Source organism: Camarhynchus parvulus, chromosome 2 (genome assembly GCF_901933205.1).
Source record: "Camarhynchus parvulus chromosome 2, STF_HiC, whole genome shotgun sequence".
In the NCBI taxonomy this organism is placed as follows: Eukaryota; Metazoa; Chordata; class Aves; order Passeriformes; family Thraupidae; genus Camarhynchus; species Camarhynchus parvulus.
Genome location: NC_044572.1, coordinates 30,097,684 through 30,125,446, shown reverse-complemented (window position 1 = coordinate 30,125,446; position 27,763 = coordinate 30,097,684). Strand labels below are relative to the sequence as shown.

The window sequence follows — 27,763 nt, the reverse complement described above, 5'->3', positions numbered from 1 at the left end:
TGCATGTATTGACTATTAAAATAATTAAGCATTCTATAGCTAGACCTGAAGATATTGCTGTAATAGCAAGAAGTGTCATATGGGCAGAAGAAAATGTGACAGAAATGAATTTAAGTTGTGGTGACCTGCAGCCCATCAAATGCTGACATTACTTCTTGTTAATTAATTTTCTGCTACTGTCACTGCTGATGAGGTGTTTGGGGTTAATTTGACCTGTAGAGTATTACGTGAACTACAGTATTAAAATCCAGCTTATCATGTAGCCGAACAGCTGCAGCTATTTTTGAAGGCAAATAATTAAGAAAACATGACCTTCTAATCTAGACCTTCATTTACTAGTGATCATGAAAAGAGCTAATCATTGAGCTGCTACTTTATTGTATGTAATTTTTTTAACCTATATGCTTTGTAGTAAGTAGAAGTTTTAAAAGTTAGTTTAAAAAAGCTTATGAACACACTGAACTGTGTCTTACAGGAAATAGATACTGTGAAACTGGCAGCAAACTTTGGAAAACTTTGCACGGTCCCTCTGGACCATATTCTGGTAGACAATGTTGCACTACAGTTTTTTATGGGTAAGTGTTAATTTATCTGATCTGTTTTATTTACAAAGAATATGCTAACTTACAGGACTGTATACTTGGAATGGCTAAATGTCAGTACTAAGAATATCCATCAGTTTTGTTGGTGGTTTTAATCCTTTTAATGCAGTAGATGGAAACAGTCCAGGAAGTTCCTGGAGTGTGTGGGAGGTACTTCCTGACATTGGTGAGGCAGCCAGTCTAGAAAGGCTCCTGTCTGAGCCTGTTGTTTGCAAATAAGGTGATATGATAATCTTGGGCATAAAATGAACACCCTCAGTCAGTGTCCAGATGACACCTAAGTTGGGCAGGAGTGTTCATCTGCTGGAGGGCAGGAAGGCCCTCTAGTGGGAAGAATGCTGAATTTATGGTCTGAGATCATTTGTATGAGATTCAATAAAGCCAACTGCCGAGTCCTGCATTTGTGTCAACCCCAGGCAGTGCTGCAGGCTCGGAGCAGAGTGGCTGGAAAACTGCCTGGCAGAAAAGCACCTGGGGGTGCTGATTGACAGCAGCTTACATGAACCAGGAGTGAGTCCAGGTGACCAAGAAGGCCAATGATATCCTTGTTTGGATCAGCAGTAGTGTGGCCAGCAGGATTAGGGCGGTGATTGCTCCCCTGTACTCAGCACTGGTAAGGTCACACGTCAAATCCTGACCTTCACTACAAGAAAGACATTAAGGTGCTGGAGCATGTCCAGAGAAGGGCAACGAAGCTGGGGAAGGGTCTGGAGCATAAGTCTTGTGTGAGTGTCCCAGGAAACTGGTGTTTCTTAGGTTGGAGAAAAGGACACTCAGGGAGGACCTTATCACTCCCTACGACTGCCTGAAAGGAGTCTGTAGTGAGGAGAGGGCTGGTCTCTTCTCCTAGGCAGCTAGCAATAGGGAGAGAGTAAATTGCCTCAAGATGTGCTGGGTGAGGTTTAGATTGGGTATTAGGAAATAGTTTTTGACCAAAAGGGTGAAGCATTGGTTTGACAGGCTGCCCAGGAATGTGGCTGAGTCACCATTCCTGGAGGTATTTCAAAGACATGTAGATGTAGTGCTTAGGAACATGATTTAGTGATGGACTTGCAAGTATTAGATTGGCACTCTTGAACATATTTTCCAATATAAATGATCCCATGATTCTATGAACCTATTTTTTGGAAATTCAGTTTGAACTTTGTCTCCATTTGTATCATGCTGTACAAGCCTTATATTCACATGGTAAAAATGGATTCACTTTTTACATGTGCATTTGAGGATTCAGTGCTTAGTTCCTAGACTTTGCTCTCAGGTTTTTTTTACTGATTATCACCAATATGTATATATGTATACATATATACACATACTTGTCACCAATATACATATGTATTTTTTTAATAGACTCTATATGGCAAGTGTTCCAGATGTATAACCAGATCCTGGTATTCCATATGTAGTCAACATCATAGAGAATTGCTATTCCAAGATGCACAACAGTAACTAAGGTAATGTGGTGTCTGTTTTCTGTAGATTACATGCAGCAAACTGGTGGCCAAGCACATCTGTTTTTCTGGATGACAGTGGAAGGATACAGGGTTACAGCACAGCAACAACTGGAGGTACTTCAGAGTCGGCAGAAAGATGGAAAACATCAGACTAATCAGACCAAGGGTCTATTAAGAGCAGCTGCATTTGGAGTTTATGAGCAATATTTATCAGAAAAGGTGGGAATAACTTCATTCTGCAGTTTGGTTATTCTTTGTCCTGATACTTCTTTGATATAGTTATGGCTAAGTTAATATAAAATGGTTGTTATTGCATGTTGACATTTAAGCTATTGCATGTATATCTTCCTCTTTTGTGTTCCCATTCATTTATAAAGGCTCATACTGCCACTAACTGCCTTGTCAGATGCACTGTATTCCTCAGAAGTTAGCTTTCTAGAATACACAAACTAGAGACAATGTAAAGACAGAATAAAAAAGTCTCTCTGCATATACTGTCCTTTTCCTTCCTTTTATTCTGCCCTCCACTCTTGCCTGCCCCCTTAAGAAGTGTTATTTAAAAAATGGAACTGAGTATTTGTCCAAACTTGGATTAAATTGGGTTATCAAATGAAATAGCTTCCTGTGCCTCTCTACAATTGTCTGTGTAAATTGCTCAAATATCACCATTCGGTATCTTTCAATAGGCAGTAAGGATTCCTCTGTGGAAGAAACTGCTCATCAACTTGTATTGACAAAGCACCTTTGTTCTGAATTTGTGTGTGCATAAAAACCACCTCTCACTCAGAAATGGGCAGTTGACAAACTGTTAGCCTTTCCTCTGATATTTCAGAACTTCATCCTATTATTTTTTTATTGGCTTGTTCTTGATTTCTGAATCTTAATCTTTTTCATAAATAAGTAAAAGCTGTTTATAAGTCTGAGTAAATTTGATTTAGGTACTGCTTCAAAATGTATGTATAAATTGTTTTGGAGACATTTCTAGTATTTAATAGTGAAACTTCCAGGTTTTATTACAAACTCTGAACTTGTATTGGGGGTGGATGGGATCTGACTCCTGTCATATGTTCTAGACAGTTACAGAGATACTTGTGAAAAAGAAATTTAGTTTACTTAGAGAGTTGCAGCATTGTATTGGATTTTATTTTATAAAGTAGAACTTTGTCATTTTTATGCTGCAAAAGTTGATTTAGATCTCTATGACAGGCATCTCCAAGAGTTAATATTGATGACAACTTAGTAGCAAAACTTGCAGAAACACTGAACCATGAGGATCCAACACCCGAAATCTTTGATGACATTCAGAGAAAGGTATATTCGTCCTTTATTTCGTAAGAACTGTAAATGCTATAGAGTATAAAACATAACTCTAGATCCTAGAAAAAAATTAAAATTCCTAAACTCAGAAACCTGTGTAACTATTTTTGTGTTCTATGAAAATCACACTCTTTTAAAATTGTCAACTTTTGCTTTTCCATGCATTAGCCCATGGTTTTCAAAGCAGTAGACAGAAGGAGTAAGTGTCCTTCTTGTATGAATCTAAGTATGAAACACAGTTTAGAATTTTCATGTTTTTATTTGTGTTAATGCACCAATTTAAGAAAAATGTCATGAGTAGACTAAGACATACAGTTTTTGTTCAGTTTTACTTATCTTTTTCATAGTGAATGTAATGGTCCCATCTTAAATCCTATAGCTGTTCCCAGAAATTATTTTGACTCGTCCTTTTCTGCAAACTTGCACAGTGAAGCACTCAGAAGTAACAAGTACTGAAGAAAAAACTAATATATTTACTACCTGTAGACTTTTATCATTCAAGTCTAATATATGTATTTAAAAAGGAAAAATGAATTATTAATATTCTGGCAATAACTGACATACCCAGTCTGAAATGTTTTTATTTTAGATTGTTACTTTGATGTTATCATTCATGCTACAAATTAGTGATATGAGTTGTTGAATTTAGAATCACACTATCATGCGTGGGACTTCTCTTTAAGACTAGTTAAAGCACCTTGGGAAATCTGGGCCTTCCTTGGGAATTCTGCTGAAGAGCATAAATTTCCCTTATGTTACAAAAGAAATGAACTTCCTCAAACCTGGGTGGATTGGGTTTTTTTTGTATTCTTACTAGATGAAAGTACTTGAACAGTGGTCCATGAAAAAAAAATTAAAATATTCTAGAATTGACATGAGTATCCAAGCATTATGAATTAATTTCTGCTATGTATAGATACTTGTGTATATGCTGTACAGGTAAATTGTTTAAGGTGGTGTGGTTAAGTCTTTGTGAGGTATGGCTATATTGTATTGGCTAAACAAGAAATTGTCAGAAAGGTCACATATAGTGTCTTCCCTCCCCGTCTTCCCCTCTTCTCACCTCTTGCCCTAAGTGTTTGCAGGTCTACATTTATAGTTTATCCACAAGGAGGGACTGAGATAACCTTTTTTAAAATGGATAAAGACCAAATAGGTTTATACTGCAATTGGAAGGGTTCAGAACAGAGGACAGAAGCATTTACAGCTATGGTGCTACTTCCCTTCCTAGATGTGCATGTCTGATTAGTTAGATATTTTCTGATAACCTTTCCATTAAGAGTAAGTCAGAGACTTGTATGTACAGTCTCTGTTTAAGTAGAATTTCTGAAAACTAGTCTGATTAATTAAAAAATGCAATAAGTATTTCTGAAGTTGGCATTTCTGTTTCAATAAGGTGTATGAGTTGATGCTGCGAGATGAGAGGTTCTACCCTTCGTTCAAGCAGAACGTGTTGTATGTGCGTATGTTAGCTGAGCTGGATATGCTGAAGGATCCCAGTTTCAGAGGATCAGATGATGGTGAAGGAGGTGAGCTCTGTGTCTGTAAGGGGTATTTCCTGGGACCATTCTTTTCTCTGTTTTAAAATGAAAATAAAAAAATTATCCACACTGTTTTTAGGAAATTAAATACTTCTGTGGTGTCTCACTTCCTCCTTGTGATTTTGTGTGTAAACTCACATAGGGATTTCACTGCAGTAAGTTTATTAATCTTACATAAATTCTTGTCAGGTCTTGGTAACTAGTTTGTCACTAAAAAAATATGCGGTTCTTCCGTTCTACTTTTTTCATGAAAATATTTAAAATTCTTCAATGTATTGGGTTCTTTTGATACATAACTATACTCCTCTCTGGAAATAGAAATTGAAAGTACATAGGAAATGTGGCTTTTTAAAGCAAATAAAATCATTGTTCTTTTTAACTGAAGTAAAATCCAGTGGAAGTTGTTTTCACTGTTTAACTAGCTCCTTAACAAAGGAGTACCATGTGGGGATATACATTTTAAAAAATGTTGAAGTATTTATGTAGAATCTGTATAAACTAGCATTTCTTTAAGTGTCCTTACTGGAAATTTGAAACACTTGCATGTTGCATGCAGCATTTTACCCAGTGCCACAGTTCTCTTTCATTTTCCATGTTTTGTGGATGCATTTTAATTTATGTGTGGCCCTACAGTGGGGGAAAATCTTCTAACCTGGTTTTTCCTTTCATTTTCCTCACTGCTTCCAGAATCTTTTAATGGGTCTCCTACTAGCAGCATAAATCTGGTAAGTGCTTGTATTTTTTTTTTGTTCTCAACAGTAGAGAAAGTATGATAAAATAGTTTAACAATGTACATTACAGGTTTCACTTCACTGCAGTTGAATTTCTAGAAAAGGTTTTTGAATCAAATTGAAACACACAAGTTATTAATTACTCTGTAAGATAAAACTTCTCCTTTTTGTATTTTCCCATGTTTAATTACATTTTTCATTGTTTCTCACAGAAACAGTTAATTTATGGAAAGCATAATTTCTTACCCTTATTTGCTTTTCTGAAATAGATATAAATTTGGACTTGTGTAATAATAGGTGAAAGCAAATCCTTTGAAACAGAAATCTCAAAGAATTAAATTCAAATAGACTGTAAAATGAGGCATTTAATTCTATTTTTGTTGGTTGATTATTTTTTTTCATTAGGACTTGATTTGGACACATTAAGTATCTGGAATTTATTTCAACCGTGAGTCTTTGTTTTTTTTATCTGTCCAATTTCAAGTTCAATTTTATTTTTTAAAGTTATTCTTGACCTGTGTCAGTTTGTCAAAACCTTTTCTTTGTTAAATGAGCGTGCCTAAGCCAAAAAATCCAAATACATTTATTTAAAAAGGAGAAATCATGAGAAGTTTGGTATATATCTACCCCGTGTTTCTGCAGACAGTGTGTAGCTGAGCCACAAGGTATGCAAAATTCAGGTGGGCATATGAGAGTATGTTTCCAAACCTTTTAGTTTCATGAAGGTTTACATAGAGATTTACAGTCTGCATGCAGTTTCCTGGATTATGTGATGTCTGCGCCCTTCTAGTTTGTTCTTGGAAGGTGCTGCAGCTCCTTAGCAGTTCCGTTGCACTGATAAGGTCATGCTTGCATCAAAAGGAATGAGTGTTTTCTAAAGGAATACACGTACCATTAATGTTTATGTGTTTCAGTGTGGGGGTTTGTTGGTTTTGGGGTTTGTGTTTTTGTAGGTTTTGGATGTTTTTTTAATTTAAATTGGGATTTTCTTTCCTATTATTTTCCTGTTGTTGGCATCTTGAAATGTAAAGAAAAGAGGAGGTGTTTAGCTGATACAATTTATGCAAACTCCTGGTAGATGCAGACGAAAAACTTAGCCATATTTTTTCACAAGAGCCTTTTAACTGACTGATTTCTTTAAAAGATGTTTCAAATGTCTTTTAAGTATTCTTTCTAATAATGTTGTGACATACCAAAGTTATGTTTTATGGATGAGGATTTGTCATTGTGGTGGCTTATCTGGCTAGTGGTTATTTGCTGCTTCATTTCAAGTGAATTTCCAAGCTAAGTTAGAAAGTCCTAAAGTCTTTACCAAGCACTGTTGCAGTGCAAATAGGTATTTGCATGAGACTCTTCAAAGACTTGATTTTTGTTTTTGTTGTGATAAATGTGTTTATAGAATACTACATTTATTATAAAGAGTTAGGAACATTCTAGGAGAAATACATAAGTAAATTTCTCTGTATACAGAATTACTTTTGCTTTTCTGTAGTCCATATTGTTCAGGGTGTTCGGTGCTTTTACAGGTGTTTGAATAGTGGTAGATTAGTTTTTGCTGGCTGAATTCCACATCAAGAGTAAATTTCTATACACATAGTTTAGCTCCCTTGTGTTAGTCTGTTACATAAGAAAAATAGACCTTGGAAAGGTTACTTCAAAGGTCAGGGAATTTCTGTACTTGCAGCTAATGACAATGTATTAAATAAGATTGGGTTGTGATATTTTTAGGTTTTTAATTAACTTGTGTTCCTGTGAATATATCTAATGGTAGAGATATTAGCTCGTATTAAATGTCTGTCAGTTGTGTTATCTGTTCAGGTTTCAACCTTTTAATTTACTTATATTAATAGTTGCTGTATAGTGCCTTGCCACAGTAGTTGAGTGTTTCCTAAAGTTTCTATTATAAAATAAATTGGCTGCAATTCCAACTTTCACGGTAAGAATTTGGAAGAGAGGCTCAAAACTGTTTTGAAGAAAAGTTGTTTTACAAAAATATCTTAATTGCTGCCTTTTGTTTTGATACATTAATCTACTACCTTAAATCAGTGGGTCACATTTTGGGAGTATAAAATTATTGTAAATATTTATAGACTCTTGCAGATTTCCTCTGAAGGATCCCTAATGGGAGCTTTGCATTGAGTAAATAGAAGGATTTACACAGGTGTTCCAAGACCCTGAAGGGCAGCAGAAGTGGCTGGGTTGAACTTTTGGCAGTCATTAGCATATGTCAGCTTGAACCCCACTCAGTAATCACAAAGAAATCTGAACTTGAGTGACAGTGAAGGGAAGCAGGAAAACAAGAAATAATGATGCCTTTAAAAATATAACAGTACCTTAGCGCCAGTATGGTATAGCAAACAAAATGTTCAAGCAGTTGACAGTTATTTGTATTCTCTTATAACATCACATCACTTCCATCTTATTGATAAACAAATCCTAGAGCTTTCAGAATATCAAGCACTTTATCCAAGCTTCCCCAAATGCCTTCTGTTAGCCAGTCTCAGGTGAACTCTGCTCCGAAATTGAACACTGCAGTATAGAGCAGCACACCTGACAGGGTCATGGCTGTCCAAGGGACTTGCTCAAGAATGGAATAAGTCATAGTGTTTTGTCCAACAATGACTGAAAGTAAACATAAAGATTAAAGGAACAGCCCACTTATGGTGATACTTAACCAGAATAACTCTCCAGCATCCAGTAACTTATAGATTCTTGAGGTAAAGATGATGTCTGCTGTCAAAATATTTTTGCATAAATTCATCTGTTCTACTGTTCAGCAGACATAAACTTCTAGCACTATAGCATGTTGTGGTAAAACAGATTTCCCCAGAAGGGTTTTTCTTTCTTCTACCTTTTCTCAGTCTGGGACCTTGGTGCTACAAATCTACAAGCATATTGTTCAGGAGACTCTCTACTGCAACACGTTATTCAAGCCACTTTTAAGTTGCCTTTTATTCAATGTCTAGACTTTATAACAGAAAAACTACCTTCAGTAGTAGACATCTAGGCAGAGACTGATTGAGGTGATTGAGGCAGACAAGAGCCAATCCTTGAAGAGGACTAGAGGAGGAAAGGAGTATTATGTTGGGATATTGTGGAGTTGATAATGATTCAGATGAAGAAGAGGCAAGAGCAGAGTCTTTAAATAATTGACATTTAAGTTCAGCCTGTCTTTTGATTGTAATCTTGTATATTGTTTTATGTTTAAGGAAACAGAGAAGAAACTGAATTGATGTAGGTAGAGATTTTAGTTTGATATGGGCATGGCATTGCTAACCAATAAGTCCTATTGTAGGTAACTTTTCATGATAAGTCACTATTAAACCGGCTTGGTTAATTTATAAAAGACAGCAAATAGCTATATTCATTCTGAATATGTTTCCTTCGAGAATTTGAGAATTATGGGGTAAAATACATAAAGTAACTGGGATCTGAGTGTCTGTGAATTCTACTTAGGTGGCTCCAACTCTTTTTTTTTTTAATCTGGTAATTTAAGATTAGGATGCATAATTTTAACTAAAAACAAAGCTTCTCTAAGAGACCCATTAGGTTTCTTTTGATCCCGGTAATTATTAAATATGAAGACAGAGCATTAACCAACTGAGGATGTACCTGTTCATTTTTTATGACAGAAAATATTCCTGAGGAGAATGTTGGCTGGTTTGGTTTTTTGTTTTTTTTTTACATCAAGCAGAAAAACTTTCAGTTTCTGCTGCTGTGTAATGTTTGTGTAGGGCATAAAGATATTTGAAAGAAAGCAGAATGCTATGAAGGTAAAAGCCAGAAGACCTGTTACACAACATCTATATCTCCCCAGTTGTGTGGGAGATTTTCTGGTTTTGTTTTGTTTTTTTTCCCAATGCTCAGGAAAAGACCATTTTTAGCTGTACTTCCATTAGGATCGAGATATCAAACTGAAGTGGCAAATATGTTTGATCAAATATGAGTGGTCACAAATCTATGTGTGAAAATGATGGGGGAAATGAAATGCTCTATACTGTGCAAAGGAATGGCTTTGGTAACCAAGGAGTACAAACACCTGCATTGTTACAGTGCACTAAGCTTTTAGTATTGTGAACTGAAAATTTGAAAATTAAATAGATTAATCAAAACACATCTCAAATATGATGTATTTCTGATCTTATTTTTTTTTCTCATTTTTTCCTCCTACATTATCTCCCCACCCTGCAGTCCTTAGATGACCTTTCAAATGTCCCCACTGATGAGACCGTTCAGCTCCATGCATACATCTCAGATACTGGTAAGTGAATCTCTTACGATGTGTGATAACTTTTTTGCCACCATTTATTTTGAGTTTTGTAATATTACAGGCCCTTGAAATCCTGATTGTCTCATTTTTTTGGCCTCATAAAACATTCGAATTCATGTTTTCCATCAAGTCTTTTTTAGAAATCTTTCCAGTATTTGTTCTGTAGGTCACAGACTATATATCTGTACTTAAAAAGTGATTTAATTTTTATTTCATATGGTATTATTATTATTATTACTACTTTTATCTCTGAAGAATCATTCATTAAACTTACTATTGAGTAGGGTTTATTTTAGCAATTACTTTTAGAAATTCTGAAAGACATCTTTCTTTCTAGTCACAGAATTATAATTCCTGACTGTTTCATTCTCTTAGTATAATATTTTTCTCTTATTCTTTGTGCTTCCCTACTGACTTAGCTTAGTTTAAGGAAGCAACTTCTCTTGTTATTGTGATGGCATATTTGGTTATCTTTTAAGAAACTTTGCCTAGAAAGAAATTATTTTTCTTTATTACATGAGAGTAAATAACAAAAAATCTCATCTATTATTGGCAAATACTCTAGTTAAATGAGATTACATCGGGCAATTAAATTGTGATCTTCAGATACTTTTTTGGTAGATTTTAATATGCAATATGCTCTTAAATCTATGCATTTATGTAGTGGACACATGCTGTCAGCAAGCATTCAGCTGCTTTACTTTTTAATTAAACCTGTTCCAACTCAGTGTGAGGGCAGTATGCAATCCAAGTGTAATGGTAGTCAGTCCTCAGGGAAAGGGGAAAATGAGTTGGAAGTTGAGAACTGAATTCTGCTTTTTAATTAAAATGGCATGTGGTACTTTTTTCTGAATTGAACTTAGAAGTTTCATCATTCTAACCTAAGAAAAAAAGGTAAACTTAGAACTACATAATAATATAATTTTGAGGGCAGCATGTATTGATAACTACCAGTCTGACTTTGAATACATAATGCTCCAGCTGTAGCAGGAGATGTGTACAGGTTTGTATTGCAAGATGGTATTAAACTGCATCTGTGAGCAGGTCCTTTTCCTTGCCCAGTTACTGTCCTTGCCTGTGTGTGAGGGTTATATACAGACAGGATTATCTCTGTGTGTTTCAGGATTCACACTGTCTTGGGTTGCAAAATAAATACTAATTAAGTGACTGTGACGTAAGGGGCAGCGGGACAACTTCTCTCTTTTTCTGCCTGAAGTGGTTCTGAAGATGCCACTTGGCAGTGCCCCTGGGATGTGGTCTGGTGGCTGCAGGGCCAAGTGGTCAACGTGCATGTAGAGGACAGGGCTTGTGCAACATCTGTGGTGCTGGGGGTTCCTGGCTGTGCTCTCTGGGCAGTCTTTTGGCTCCATCCTGACTGCTGCTCATTCCCCTAGGGATTCAGCACTCAACGTTCTTCTTTTAGAGGTTGGAAGGCAAAGACAAGATGCTCTGTGCCCACTCTTAACCTTTCTAGTGTGTAATTCTTGCATTGGCAGCAGCTGCCACTATCCTACAGGTACTCTCCGGGTGCTTAGACAAAAGTATTATACTTCAGAGAAATCAAGACTGAAAGTACTGCAGATGACGGAATTGATGGTTTCTCAGATGGATTGTATTTTATGCAGTGTGGGTGCATAAAAAAAATTCAGAGGCCTTTGTTAAAAAATATTTTCATTTAGACACTGGAAAACTGTACATACTGGATATTGGCTCAATAATTGGAAATACTACATGTTGCCTATTTAAATGGTATGCAGTGTAAACAGTAGTGGTTCTAGGTTATTCTCTAAATAATATGGAAGGTTTTGAAACAATGTACTGGGAAAATTTCTGTGAGGGAGGAATGTCCTACAAGACTTAAATATTTAATGGAGATCAAAAAGATGTTTGCTTCTATTTCAGATAGCTATATGTGTTCTTTTTATTTATGAACTGACTTTTCCATACAATGTGTGTGTGCGCACACAGAGAATGCATTACATATATATGTACACACGTCTGTATATGTAGTTGACTAAAATAGCATGGGGAATGTTTTTATCCTAGAGTTAATAGCTGAGTTAATAACAAACTCCTGATGCCAATAACAAAACTGAATGCTTGCAGCTTGCAATCATTGTCTTGTATTTATAGGCTTTTCTGATGGGCAGACTCTTGCAATGTGATTAGACTACTTTGCAGACTGGAATTTCTTCTGGTTTCACAGTTGTCTTTCACTCTCAAGTTCTTTAGGTTAAAATATCTTTTTTTAAAGTTCTATTTACTGTTTAAAAGTTGAAATATTTTCTTTTTATGTTTTGCATGTCATTGAAACCTGTCTAACTTTAAAGCTGCCTAATCTCTATTTAAGTTTAAGTTTATTTAAACTTATATTAAGTTTAGAGGGTACTGTGCAATGTTTAAGCTAAAGGGATAGTTTAGTCTTCTGCTTGCATGTCCATTTTTGTCTTTTAAGTCTGTCATTCCAGACATTTTTTCACTTCACATTTGTGTCCTTTCGTCTTCCTTCTTTCTGTTTGTTCCCTTTTTATTTTTGTTTTTAAAACTGCTAGTCTATGCTGACTCTGACCCATATGCTGTGGCAGGAGTGTGTAATGACCATGGCAAGACGTACGCCCTGTACGCCATCACCGTCCACCGGCGAAATGCAAACAGCGAGGAGATGTGGAAGACATACCGGCGCTACAGCGACTTCCATGACTTCCACATGAGGATCACTGAGCAGGTAACCCATCTCATGGAAACCTTTACAGGTGCACTTTTCTGCAGTTTAGTAATTGGTGACTGTATGATTGCTCTTTGAAAACAAAATGGAACTTAGAAAGTCTCCCCCTCTTCTCATACGGCTTAATTTTACTTTAAATCTTTGTATGGAAGTGCTGTTGGTCTCCAAGAGAGTTAATCATATTTGTCAGAGATTAAGAAATAAAAACTGAGGTTGGGAAATAGGTATTTAGGTTTTAGGTGAATGTTAAGAATTGGTGGGGTCACAAAAGGGAGAGCTGGTAGCACTTCACTATACTACTAGCAATCTGCCTTTTACTGCTGTACTTGTATTCTCAGACTCTTAACCCTCCTAAAATGAAAGAAGGAAGAAATAGAGAGTTGTAATTCACCATCTGGTACAAAGTAGAACCTACTGACATGAAAAAAGGATGAAAACACGGTGCTTTTAAAAGGAGGCTGAAGTGCTTTTAAACCAAGCCTTTGGAGAAGTCAGATTTAACTGCATAACCTTTGAACTAGTCAGAAGTGTCAGATTATATCCCTTTACTCTGTTATTAATTGAGAGTCATAGAGAACAAATTGTGTGCAGGTAAGTTAGCATTTTAAAGTTACAGCAGTAATAAAAATTGAAAAGGCTTTATTAAAAAAGCAAACGTGTTGAATACTTGGATTAATTAGAAATGAATTCTGACTTTCCTTTGAATTTCTGATAGTCTTAGTGTGCTGTCAATAAATTTGAAATACCGATTTTTGTACTCCTTCAAATTGATTTTCTTAAATTAATTCAGTGTTTTGAAGAATCCTGGATCTTAGAGTGAATTAACATTCTGCTGATACGGGACAATCACTTAAAACTAACATAACTTCAAATGAGTAGAAATAAATAGCAAATGCAAAGATGTTCTGGTTGCTAAGTCTGATTGAATTTACAGTGATAGAAATGTTAACCTAGAGCACTAAGATTGCAAAAAGTAATGTTAAGCTAGAGCACTAAGATTGCAAATAGTAAACAGATTTCTGTGATTCACTGTGGCATCTCAGAGGTTCCCAACAGTTTTGCTTAGTCTTGACAAGAAAATAGACATTCTTGCCGTCTTGTGTGCTTGTCTAAGACATTTTTATTGACATATGAAGGGTAAAAGTTAGAATCATTGATTTAAAATTAGTAAGAAGATCAGGGACTTTTTCCCAGAGCAAATAGATAGTTGATATAAAATGGAATTGAAGTTAGCAGTTGAAAGTATCTAAGGGTTTTTCCTTAGACCACTGGATAGATTCACACCAGTTCCTTTAGTGAGTCATGTAATAAATACCATTTGAAGTAGATGGCTATATTTAAAATAGAGGCTGTTAGTTGCTTATATTGCTTCTGGTTAGATATAAGAGTCCAAATGAAAACTAGACCATCTTCTGTTCAGTTATTTTCCCATATGACCTGCTTGCAAGGGAATGGGGTTTCTAAAGTTGTAAAGTGGTGTTCTTTGGTGCTTCCTGCAGACTATAAGTTTTATATGAGCTTTGTGACCTTCCGAAGTTTAATGATGCAAGAAGAGATCTTGCAGGGACTGGATGGAATGAATTTCTTTAAGCCTGTAATGTTGTGGACTTTTGTAGAGAGGAAAAGGATGCAACCATTTCCAGATTGTTTCTTAAAGCCTAGAATACTGTATGTTTCTCTCTTTACCACCTTAAGGATATTATTTACAGAAAGTGTGCATTCTGTATGGGGATAGTCCATTCATTCTAATTCTTCAAATTTTATTCTTGTCATTTTTAAATTTTTTGTGCATTTTACCAAATATATTCCGCCTTATTAAGTGTTAGGGCCTCTTCTTCCCCTTCTCCTTCCCTGGGACCGCCATTCTTCCTACAAAACTAGATCAGGATGTATGTCAACCATATACAGTGTCAAAGAGTACAGTGCCAATCACTCTCATTACCTGGAGAAAAGGCACAGATCATGACATCTAGAGCAAATTGTGATAACCTGTGTGTAAACTGTGTGCTGCGATCTCTCCAGGGAGAAAAGCTTAATTATTTCCTTGATAGGCTTGATCAGGATAGGAAAGGAGGGAGATTTTAGAAAGATTTACAAGTTCTCTTGAATATCCTTACTCTTTATATAGTCTTATAATCGTAGTAACTTCATTCCAGATAATAATAATGGTAAATTTTGAGCAGGCCTAAGCCTTTTGCACACTCTATTTGTTTGTATTTCAAAAGTGTACTTCAAAAGAGAGTTTCACAAGAAATTAAATTTTACCCTTGATAGTCTCCTGGGAATTTTCATGCATTTTTTATTGACAGCATACCTCTCTCTTTAGCTTCTCTAAGAATTCTCAGTTCCAGGCATGATGCAGAATTCTTTTTGTCAGGTGTTAGATGATGTATAAGAATAGGTGGATAGAGTGTCCTTATATGAAGACTTGAAACTCTTGAAAACAGGAAAAAAATCTTCTCTTTTTTTCTAGTTTGAAAACCTTGCAAATATACTAAAACTTCCTGGCAAAAAAACATTTAACAACATGGACAGAGAGTTTTTGGAAAAGAGGAAAAAAGACTTAAATGCTTATTTGCAGGTAAGCTGTTACTGGGGTTTTTCTAGCTCTGTGCTTGGAATGGTTTTTTCAGAGGTGGCTTGTCTTTGTGTTTTTTTTCTTTTGGAAAAAAAAAAAAAGAAAAAGTTGTGTTGTAGTTGGTACACAAAACTAAATAATATACCGTAAGAACTTGATACTATCTCATAAGTTTGCATTTTGTTTGGTGTTTTGGTTTATTCTCAGCCAGTTCTGTCACAGCTTTTCTGAGCTGATGAGGTTCTGGATATGTTGGTTTTGAGCTTTATGCCATTGACCTTCTCCTGCTGACATGTTTGTGGTGACTTTCTCATGTGCTGCTGTGTAAGGATTTCTGTGGCACCCACTCCAGCACTGTAGCAAATCACACAGTTCCTCTGTTCAGATAAGGCCTATATCAGCCCAAACAAAAAAATTCAGTTGTCTTCCTTCATAGGGACTTCCTGGTCATTTAGCACTAAAATTTGTGGACCAAGTCAATGAACATGTTAACAGTAAATAATGAAGATGAGTAAAACACTGTGAAATCACTGTTTGATGATAGAGGTGTATATTTTTCTGTGAGATGCTATAATTACCATGGTGGTTAAAATTATGGTAAGTACTAAGAAGCCCATTGTTTCTATCTTGAGACTAGTGTAATGTTGGAATAAAATTTAGGAATGAAAATATACATTGCTACATGTGATGTCTTTGATTGTGTTTTGTTAATTATGTACTAAAATAACTTTTTAAAATTATTTTATCAGCTCTTGTTAAATCCTGAAATGATGAAAGCTTCTCCAGCTTTAGCCCATTATGTGTATGACTTCCTGGAGAATAAAGCCTACAGCAAAGGGAAGGGAGATTTTGCACGGAAGGTAAGAATGTTTTGTACAGTCAAAGGAACTTTAGAGCATTCATTCATGCAATGATTGCATTAAGCAGACACGCTGAACTGATATGAAAGAGCGATACAGCACTTTGAAAATCTTGCAAATGAGACTTGCTTGAAAACTTTCAGTGGCAAAGTATCTGAGGACATGCAGAACCAAAAAATTACCATTTTTTATAATAGGTAAATCTGTTTGTATGACAAGAAAATTAACTTTTGAAACTGGACACAGTAAATTGCACTGAGACTTCTCTACTGGTCTAAAAGTGTGTGTGTGCAAGTTGCTTTCTGTCAAACATCTGTGATTTTTTTTTAATGATCTTGTTCCTTCTGATTTCTTTTTTCAGTTCTTTATTCTGTATTTGCTGCTATTACCATGCTTTCCACTCTTCAGCCCAAAACACAATACGCATTTCCCTTCAAAAGCACCTGTTATGTATTTAGGTGCAACCATCCAGAGTCATTGGTCAAATTCAGGGCTCTGGGCTCTACATCCTTTTTGTTAAGCCACCAGAACTGTCTTCAGACAAGTGGTTCTTTGTTCAGTTGACCAGTTTGTGTGAGCATCTGCTTTGCAAATGTAGCCATTTCTAAAGTTTTAGCAATTTAGATACAAAAATCATCTGCAACTCTATTGTCACCTCAAGTTACTGTCCTGCCTATATTCCTTAAATAATTAACAGTGAAATAGTTAAATATTTATCAAGGTTTCTATAATGACTCAGATGTGTTTTCTGGCTTACAAGATTCTTTATACACATAACTTTTTAAAGGGCATCACTCTGGTATTTGTGCTTCTGTTTGGACTGGATTCAGAGTATGTACCAAAAGAAAAATTGTAACGGTGCCTGTGAATCTACTTTATGTTTTTAATTATACTTGCCATGATACACTACTATTGCAGTGCTGTTTAAAATAGGCATGTTGCAAAGATGAAGAGTTGAAAGCAGAATTGAAACATCTGGAAGTAGAAAGCTTGGAAGGGAGGAATGGTATTGAATGGAGAAGAAAAGGAAAATAAATTTAAGCTAAGAAAAGCCAAGGGATGGGAAATGAAAATGACTCAGGAAAACATCTGTTGAAAGATGTAAATAGCTGCAGTAGGGCTGTAACAAATGAGAAATATAAATGGAAGTAAAATTAAAGCTGTATTCCGCATTCTGTAATGAAGTTAAATAATTTGAGTTGTAAGAACAACTATTATGTTATTGTTCTCTGTGCCATGTTTCTCATAGTTTATTAATATGCTGGTGTCCTCATAGATTATACAATTCTGGTTAAACATCTTCCCCTTCAGATGGACACGTTTGTAAATCCACTGCGTAACTCTATGAGAAACGTATCAAATGCAGTCAAGTCTATCCCTGACAGCCTGGCAGAGGGAATGACTAAAATGTCAGACAACATGGGTAAAATGTCAGAGAGATTGGGACAAGACATAAAGCAATCATTTTTCAAGGTAAGAAAATACTGGTGGTTAATACATACTAGTAAATTAACAGAAGAGTCACTATTGGCTCGCTGAAACTTATGTTATATAGAAGTCAAGTCATTAAACAGAAGACCAATCTGTTTTGTACCTGCACCTTTTAATAAGGTTCAGCGGTGATTTTACTGCAAAAATGGAAGTCTTTGCAATTAAGTAATGTGTTTTAAGATGGCATCTACAGATTGTTACAGTTCTCCACTTAGTTCAGTGAAGTAACTCGAGAAGAACATGAGATTCATGGCTTATTTTTTAACTAACCATTCTCAGTCAGCTAATTTCCTGCATCTGCTGTTTTTGTTAGGGGAAAAAACCCATATATTTTGAAACTTAGAAGAAGGAGATAGCCTCTTTTCTGCTTATTCCTTGCTGAATTCTGGTTTAAATTAAGGTTTTTTTCTGTCTTTACTGCCATCTTCCCTCATCTCTTACATTCATAAGATATAATACTTTAGAGGTGAGGAATGGTAGCATGATATGCAATTTGGACGTCCTATGAAAATAGTTCTGTTCAGAACACGTTCATCTTCCCTTTGTTTCTCTGGTCTTCCCCTTTCTGTGTGTAGCTGTAAGGTCCGTGGTCAGGGGTTGTTCCATTTTGTGCTGTATATGGCAGATGTAGAACAGCAACTGAAATGGGTGAATTAATCCTTAAATCATGAAAGGGAATAATAAACTGGGGCCTGGGGAGATATGTGAGGTTTCCTAATTACTTGCAGGGCAAAATGACTGTCTCTGGACTTGATCATTGCTAGTAACTTCCCTGGTGTGTGACTAGCAATATAGTTGCAGCTGTACTCACTGGGAAGCCTGTGACTAGGCAGGAGTTAAGATAAGGAAGAAATATCAAAAGAAATATCAGTTTTTTATAAGAGTTTTCAAGTATTTTTCACTTGTAGCACTAGGCACTTGACAAATTAGATGTGAATGTCTTAAAGATATTGATAATTTTGGTAGGTATACGGAAATGTATACAGATTTGATTTTTGGTTTTGGAAGGTGAAGGAGCTGCTGTGTATTTATCCACAGCTATGTATATATTAGTTTGCAGTTACTTTTGACCAAATGTTGTTGTTTTATATTTTCATAACCAGACTGCTTATGAAATTTTTTTCTGATTTGTTCATACTCGAAAGTATTTTTTTCTTTAATTAACAGCCTTTTTTATTGTAGGTGCCACCTCTGATGCAGAAAACCTATTCAGATCCTGACCATTGCCGTGTTGCAGCACCAATTGATGACAACGTGAGTCTGACATTTGTCCTTTCAAAGTTGACACCTCTAAAACCAAATAAAAGAGTTACTTATTCTGCATTGAGTTACACTTCTTTTCTGACACTATACCAGGCACTTCAAAGCAGTTCTAATCTTTTTAAAAAGAAATCTGTATACTTCCTTTTAAAATTAATATTTTTGCTAGCACTGTAATGGTTTGCACAACATTGGAATAACTGTGAAGAGTGCATGTGCTATTGTTTCTGTGTTTTATGGCTGGGGGTTTCATTTTTTTTTGGCGTTTTTCTCTTCTCCCACCAACATGTTTTTTATAGGCCAATCTGTGTAACATAATCTACTAAAAAAGTAAAATTATAATCCTTTTCTTAATCTTCAAGCATAAAAGCACAGGATAGTCATGCAGGTTACAATGATGTCTATGTAAAAAGCAGTTAATTGCAGTGAAATGTCACTGTTTTTAGCATCCATAAGAAAATGGTGCCCAAGAAAATCTCCTTCCTGAGTTTCTGTGTAAGGCAGCTGGAAGCACAGCAACCAGGAAGAGGTCATGGATGAGGTCTCTCTTTAGGACACACTTACATGTATTAATTTTATTCAACTTCTGTAATAACTGTTGACTTTTGAAATAGCTGCTTCTTGTCATATTTTAAAAATACAGTGTATCTGGTTTTATATTTAATTTTCTGTCCTTGTTTGCTACTATGATGTTATAGAAGATTTAGGGAAGATTTCATATTACGGTAAAATACAGAGTAAAGTGTTTGTCGTTGTTGTGCTTATACTGAAGTGTTTGACAGCTAAAGTAGCTTCTAAAACTTTAGCTTTCTTGAACTGAAATAAAAGTTTATTGTTTATTCTTTTACTTGGTGATCAGGTGGATGACAATATTCCGCTGAGAGTAATGCTCCTACTTATGGATGAAGTCTTTGATTTAAAGGAGAGAAATCAGTGGTTAAGAAGAAATATAAAAAATCTGCTCCAGCAACTTATTAGAGCAACATATGGTGACACAATTAATAGGTACTGCTTTTCTTATATAGAGCAATCATGTGTGTGAGAATGTATAGTATCTGTCTATACATCCTTCTTGGTAATACTAAATTATTGTGCTTTAAATCTGCATGCATTCGTCCTCGAAGAAAATCAATAAACTAAGTGCAAATGTGGTATAAAATTGAGATAAACACAAAGCATTATTGAAAGAAAAATTCCAGTAACTCTCACATGCCAGAGAATTTACAAAAGAGATTTCACATGTACGAGTTCACATTTCTGTGAATGTAACCTAATATTTATTCTTTTTGCCCTGTTTTACCACTATTCCTTTTTTTATTCATATTATTTATTACTTTCTGCACTATTTCTGCTTACATCTCTTTCATGCCACAAATGATACACTAGCACTTTCAAATTATGTGAACTATACTGAGTTCCTGTGTTAAGTTTTTGCTCTCACATTTAAAAGATGGAAGTGGGAAAGCAAAAGGACTCCTATGGGGTCTGTTTTGGCCACTCCATGTTCTTTGTACTTCATGTGTACACTTACTCATGCAAATGCAAAGACAGTTAATGATGCTAATTAAGTAATGTTTCTTGCCCTCAACTAGAAATATACAGTTTCCAGGCTTGCCTACTAATAATTTGTTTCTGAAACTTGAGTAAATGTAAACAGCAACAAATTCTAGGTACAGGTTTGGAACTGCATTGTTACTTTTGCTTTAGTACTGTGAATCAAAAATTTTATTTCTAGATGGTGAGAAATACCTTCCTATTACTTTTTTTCAGGACATTCCTCACTGTGTCTTTTTTTTTTACCCTTCACAATTATATTTGTGATGTTTTCATCATCACTGTTAAACATACAGACTTGTGGTAGCAGTAATGAGTTACCTATGTGGTAAAATAACACAGGGTTTTTCTCAAGTAATTCCTTATGGCCAGTTGCAAACTGTCTTGAGAACTGTACTTCCAAGAACATACTGCCCTGTTGAACAACTCTGAATGCTTTTTGCTGTTTCCAGATTGTAGTATAAGCAACAGTTTCTGCACAGGCTGCTACTTCCTTATTGCAGAGATGTCTGTAGTGTCGTACTAGTTTGCTTCTGCATTTAGAACCATTTCAGATACTTATGACTTCATCTGGTCAGCAGTCATACCTTGTCCTGGCAGGTTCTTGGGATTTATTAGCATTCTGCAGAAAAATCATCTTTTTCTGTTTCTTAGAAAACTAAATTCAAGTTGTGGTTAGGGAAACAGTCCTGGGATTGTGGTGATCCACAGATGCATGTATCATTTCTGTAAGCATCCTAGATTTGGATATAGAGCTGTGTGTATAGGTTGGTGAATGAAGGCCTGATGAATTATCAGTCTGTATTTCCTGTTAAGTATTGTGAAGTAACTGCACACATTGCGTCTCATTGTATTTTGAGATTCTGAGTAGGTCCTTTGCTTACAGAAGCAGAATAAGAGTACTCCATGAAGAACGTGGAGTGCTCTACAAGCAAACCAGTTATCTAATGCTGATGGGAGATGCAACAGCAGCTTTGCAGCCAACTTCATTATCGTATATTTATCCAAAAAGAAAAAAGTTTAGCTTTAGGGAGTGATCAGTGAGCTTAGATTTCTATCCTGAGAATCAGTGTTTGCCTTCCTATTGTGCAGTATTATAGAACCTACTTACAGAGTTGGAGAAAGTTAAAATTATACTTTGTTTTCCTTAGAATGCTCATTAAAATGCTTCACTTATGGGTTGTCTGCTTTAAAAATTAAACAAGAGACTTGTTGCTTTGGTTTTAGAAAAATAGTTGATCACGTTGATTGGATGACATCTCCTGAACAAGTAGCAGATGCAGTGAAACGCTTCAGGTATGTCTTTTATCACAGATGTTAAATCAAAGCAGTCACCAATTGATGTCTAATATCTATATGTCTTCCTTCTCTTCTTACATGAGGAAGTTATTATTCTCCAGAATGCAGTTGGATCATACACTGCTTTTTACACATGTTAAGTGAGAGAAAGCAGTTGTCACATGGAAAAGACATTTCTTAAAAACTATTTTTAAGTTTTCTCCTCTACCTAAAAAACTTATTTGTCAACCAATCTAGAGGAGCTAGGGTACAGGTATACTTAGAAATTTCATAATTTATCACTCTAGTGATGTAATGTTTTGTTTACCTTGATGAAGGCATGTACATACCTTGCTTTTAAAGGCAAACAATTAGTGCTAAAAGAGCCCTGTCTCCGAGATAATGTTTCATTTTGGATAGATACAATGGAACTGAAGTCTGAATTTGAAACTATCAATTTCCTAAAAGTTTTAATGGCTTCTAAATTGGTGTTGAGGAAGTGTTACACACTTTTTTTCTTTCCATATAGTTTGGGGTTTTTTTTTGTTGGGGTGAAAGTCAAAGTTGGGTAATGTATTCTCCAAAGGGTCATACTTTGCAAGTGTACTGTTATTCTTTGATTAAACTGTAATGCATACTTTTTATTCAGAAAAGCAAATGTCTTTCACTGAGGCAGAATAGCTTATCAGAGGCATGTCTTTTGCATTGGACTTTTTACTACACTGAAACTATTTCTTCTCAGCTTTAGCTTGTTGAAAAGCTAACTGCTGGTGTCAAAATTTTGATGAAGCAATTAATAGACCTGGAGTCTCAGTAGCAATAAAGCCTGGTAAAAGTAAGGCTTAGGTCTATTTTATGTAAGAACTATGTGGTTTTTGAATGGTTTTGATTTGCATTGTTTTATTAAAATGTCATTTCTTCTGATCCCTAAACTAAAAAAGTATATGGTAGCTCCTGATACGTTGAGTATATTGTACTACTTGCTTTTGATTTCTTGATCGTTTTCATCATTCTTCATTTTCTTTTTCTCTTCTGATATTTGAAGGGTGTGTTAGGTTGTGCAAATTACTTTCTTATATTTATTTTATGAGATAACCTTGAGAGATTTAAAAGAGCTTTTCACTTGATAAAATGTTAATGTATTTTGACAGATTTGCTTTTATTACAGAGACGCTTTTTGGCCTAATGGTATTTTAGCAGAAACTGTTCCACGAAGGGACAAAGCTATTAGAATGAGAACAAGAGTGGCAGGGAAAACCAAATTGCTGGAGGTAATGCCAGGTAAGTGAGTCTGGGATTAAAGCCTAATAATCTGTACGATATATTGTTACTGAAATTAATGTCAATATTCTTGTTGATTGTTTTAAGTACTATAAAGGAATCTTGATATATGAACTGTATTTAAATAAAAAAAAATTCTAATTATTAAAGCATTGGACATTTTCATGTGTACTGTCAGTAATTCTCTTAGAGCCATCCCAGTATTAAGTTTCTAGAGGATTAAGTTTTGCCTGAAATGGGTATATTCCAAACCAGTACGATTTCTTGCAAACATGGTTTCCACATGTATAGGGTAAGAGTGAAGTCATTTTCAGAAATGCTCTCTTCTGTAAGAGAACTTTTCGTTTAGTCGTGTTGTGTAGAGGCACTGCTACCTCAAATTTCGGGCTGCATAGTTTGAAAGACTTAATATTCAGTTTAAGTTCGTTGTTAACATGGAAGCAAAATTTAGCTTAAACTTCTGTGTGGCTTCTGTTTTTGTAGATGAACTGAAGCACATCATAGGTGCTGAGACTACACGGAAGGGCATTCTTCGGTCTTCGAAATGTTCCAGCATAGTCAGCTGAATAAGAGAATGGTGTATGTGTTTCTGGAGAGATTCCTAGAAACATTATTTCCACAAAATAAGTTCCCTGAGCTGTTCCACAAACTGCATTCAAGGTCAAAGCAAATGCAGAGATATAAGCAGAGACTACACTCTACTCAAGCGCCTTCTCTACAGAAAAGGTGACACTTCAAATCCATTAAGCTGGTGTTTGTTTGTCCAGGATTAATTACTTGGGCAGATTCTCTGGGGCTTCAAACTCACATGCCGTCATTTCTGCACCAGTCTTCTAGTGTCACATATTAGATTATTAATGCATCTGTAAGACCTGTGGATCTTCTCATCTTCACTTGTAGTTCAACCATGACCACAATGGTTTGTGTGTCTTAAATGATTTGGTGCGTCTTCATGCAACATTGGGAAGAAAACTGGCCCAGTATATCAGAATGCTGATCCCTTCCGTTCCTGAGTCAATGTTTTGCCAGCAATGCAAAGTGCCAGACTGTTCAAGTAAAGCACAACTATGGTGATACAATTGAAGAAAAGGGTGTTTTGGCACTGGGAGATAGTGCAATGTGTGAGAGTCAGGTGGTATTGTTCGGTGTTACAAGTGTTGAGGCTCTGTAGGGCTATCTTAACATTCCTGTAAAGGCTGAATTAACCAGGAAAGCAGTCTGTGGAATAACAGGTTGGTAGGAGCAGGGAGAATAGCTATAGCCCCATCATAAAAGTACATTTATTGAATAAAAGTGGAGGTAAGGTGGCTTTTATGCCACATTTGCATCACCTTTCATATTTTGAAAATTAAACTAACCTTATATCTAATGGGAGTTTTAGTAAAAGCAGAGGTGCAGTAGAAACAAACCCTTTATTCTGATTATTCTGTAGCGTTTAAAGGCCATATGCTGCTCTTACAGCACCTGGCATACATTTTGCATGTAACTTCAGTGGAGAAGGAGCATCATATTTATGTTCAATTGGTCTATTGGAACATAAGTCAAGCTGGTAGTTGTAGAAGGAAAGGAGTATATATTTCGAAGAGGATAGATACTGTGTTAGACGATGAGGAAGTTGCACTAAGACACAGTTTACACACAACTCCCCACTAAAATCTGGAGTATTTTTGGGATGTGAAAGAGCTATGTCCTACTTAATTGAAAGATTCCTTACCTTTTCGTGTGTAAGCCTCATATGGAAAAATGTTAGAATTACTTGGTTCCTCACAGGTAAAATATTTCATTAGTCATATGCAAACACTTGGAAATCTCTGAATGCATCTCAGTGTATATATGAAAATAAAAAGGAAATAAAACTACAATATTTTTTTAAATAATTTTTTTATTTTTTGCATAGTGTAAAATTTTAATAAAAATTTGACATCAAGGCCCCACATCCATCTGTTTAGTTTCATGGAAGAAGTTCTGTCTGATTAAAAATACAGTAACATTTGAATAATCCTGTTTGGCCACAGCATATCTCAGTTTGTGTTTTCTTTTTCATAGTCCCTGACTGTTTGAGTGCTATCTTGAGTGAATAGAAGGTAATCTTTTAGAGTCCCTTTTTTTTCTGAACACTAAACACAGGGTAAAATACAGTTATGGATCAAGGATACCAAGGATCCTTGTAATTTGTGTCTTAATGGGAGCAAATGGTCCTTTTATGCAAGAGAGAAACATAGACCTTTGATGAAAGCGTTCTGAGACAAGATAAAAGGCTCTCAAAGGACCTCGTTAAATTGACTGACACTTCTATATAGATAATTTTTCTCATGGACTCTATTAATGAAATGTAGCCTTTTATCATACTACTTAATGATGATCATATTGTACTGTTAACATTCTCATACAGTATGCATGGGCTCAAGTGCACTTGTTTTTTCTTTATTGCAGAACTAAATGCTGTAAATTAAATCCCTTTCTTTTGTAATCCCTAGGAAGACAACTTGGTAAATATAGAAGAACCCCTCTCCCTTCCTCTCTGCAGGTTCTGTGGAAATGTGATGGTTAAAAGCTTTTAAATTTAACAAAATTCTTGAGTTCTGTGTGAAGTAATCAACATAGCCAGCTCCTATTGTTTACATGCTTGTATCTTCCTCTGTCAGGGTGCTCATGCATAACTGATATCTGACTGATGAAAGATCATTCAGCAGTTGTTCTTGGTGATACAGTAAATATCTCATTAATCCTACCAAATCTAAATCTGTCTTTTAAGTTACTGAATTTGTTAAGCAGTATGAAAGTGAGAAGTTCAAATACTGTTTTGTCAAATCTGTGGAACCTTTTATCTATCTGTAGGTACCATGAAAAATTTCATCAGGATGGTGATAATATACAAATTTGGCTTTTTTTTTATTATTTAGTTATCTGGTACATCTCTGTACAAAAATAAAATAATATCTCTAGGAATGTGAACTAAACATAATACACCATACTTATTAGTCATTTTACTTGAATTTATTGAATTTATTGAATGAATTTATTACATATACCTATACACACATTTATATAGGCATGTGTGCATACGTATATATGTATTGAAGTTTTGTCTTCTGTATTTAATTACAGAATGTGGCTTCCTAATTCAGTGGTGCCTGTTGGCTGGCAAGAACCATCAGAAATGAGCACTTTTTATTAAAGCAAGTTTGTATGTATCTTTCTTTAAAAGGTTTTCCTGTCGACAATTTGAATTACCCACGCTGTCAACCCATGCAGCCTATATCCTAGGAAGTCTCCAAAACTGAATGTTAATATACAGCACTTAAGTGTCTGGGTGTATCTTCTGGCCTTTAAGTGCTGTGACTGGCCGCTGAAAATAGTGCCACTGTCAACAAATGCACTTGTTTTAGCCTTAATTATTTTTAAGAGAAAATAAGCAATTGAATTTTTCATTTGGTTCATCCTCAAGCTTGTGCTGCTGGTGTTTGCTAGAACTAAACAGTTAATTTTAAGTGCTACCAGAATGTGTACCAAAATGAAACTATATAAATTCCACAATCTAAATTTTAATTTTGTGCAATATTTTCATTTAATGCATGTGTATTTGAATAGCTGTAAAATAAATGAATTTTTAATGTTCTGAAGTCTAGGTTAAAAATGTCTTCTCAGGTGAACAATTCTGCATTCTGTTGTTACTTTAGTTTATTTAAGGACTTGTTTTAAAAGTCTTACTTGTTACTCCTTTGTTAATTCCTTTGTTCTCAATGATCCTTGCTCTCCTGAGCAAAGCTCATGTATTACAAGGGAAGAATCTGAAGAACACATCTCATAAACTCATAGAGCTGTTATAAATTACTTGTGCATATCATTGTACAGTAAGTGTCAGCTGTGTGCCTAATTGTTCTATTGATGCTTTTCTCCTCCCCTCCCCCTCCTCTCGTTTCTGTAACAAAGAATGAACATGAAATGGACTGCCATGGTCACTTCTACTGAGTGGCAGAGGACTCTGAATTTTTTTTGGAGTTTGCATTTATGTTCTGTCCAATAGAAAGCTAAAAAATTACACTAATAAAGTATTAACAGGATTTGTATGAGTCTCCATTTATTTTTCAGATAACTTTCTCATAGCGGGTACGAAAGGTTGCTAAAGATAAAACTATTACTGTTTAAATAAAACAAGCATTCTTTGAAGTTTTTTTAATGTTTTCTAAACTGGGTTTGCTTCTAACAAAATAATCTCTACATTCATTTTTGACCACTGTTTGCAGAGTCCTGTGTTCTAAAAAGAAGCAGAAACAATAGGATTGTATGATGTAAGAGGGGTTTATATTGCAGGTTTTAAAAATCTGTCACTCTTTCCCCCTGGGTTTATTTTTGCAGCAGCTGGGTCTACCATGGGATCACAATTGTTACCCTTGACCTGTTTATTCCAGCTGCTTCACATTCATCAAAAAGATGTCCTGAGCTAGAGAGATGTTAGTTCATTGACCCTTGAGTGAAGTGTTTACCACTTTTGCTGCAGGATATAGGCATACATCAGGAATTTTACTAGCTGATTCAAAGTTCTTATTTGTTGAAACAGTTATCCTAGGGTAATTTCGTGGCAAAAATACACTCCATAATAAGCTTATTTTTTGAAAACATCTTAAAATTATCTGCCCTTTGCTAACTGAGGCTTATATGTGTCTGTGGTTTATTTAAATCTTCAGTCTATCAGATTATTTAGTTTTGGTTTTGATGTCTAATGTAGTGTGATTGCTAAAGTTTTTTTGGAGTTCAGTAGTCAGCATCAGTTTTCCTTAACATTACTACAAATTCCATAATTTGGAATTCTTCCCTTGGAAG

The 27,763-nt window shown here is 35.4% G+C and overlaps 1 protein-coding gene across 1 annotated transcript in view; it reads left to right on the top strand.

The window, feature by feature from the left end:
* The window catches only part of SNX13 (sorting nexin 13), a 65,714-nt gene extending 38,711 nt beyond the window's left edge, over positions 1–27,003 (top strand). The window contains 16 exon segments of the mRNA XM_030968038.1: positions 476–575; positions 2,079–2,272; positions 3,260–3,364; positions 4,767–4,899; positions 5,599–5,636; positions 9,834–9,903; positions 12,465–12,637; positions 15,111–15,218; positions 15,965–16,075; positions 17,387–17,548; positions 18,749–18,820; positions 19,686–19,831; positions 21,608–21,676; positions 22,827–22,939; positions 23,423–23,473; positions 23,476–27,003. Of these exon segments, the coding sequence (XP_030823898.1) occupies positions 476–575; positions 2,079–2,272; positions 3,260–3,364; positions 4,767–4,899; positions 5,599–5,636; positions 9,834–9,903; positions 12,465–12,637; positions 15,111–15,218; positions 15,965–16,075; positions 17,387–17,548; positions 18,749–18,820; positions 19,686–19,831; positions 21,608–21,676; positions 22,827–22,939; positions 23,423–23,473; positions 23,476–23,669 (1,839 nt within the window). The 3' untranslated portion in view covers positions 23,670–27,003.
* The last annotated feature ends 760 nt before the right edge of the window (positions 27,004–27,763 follow it).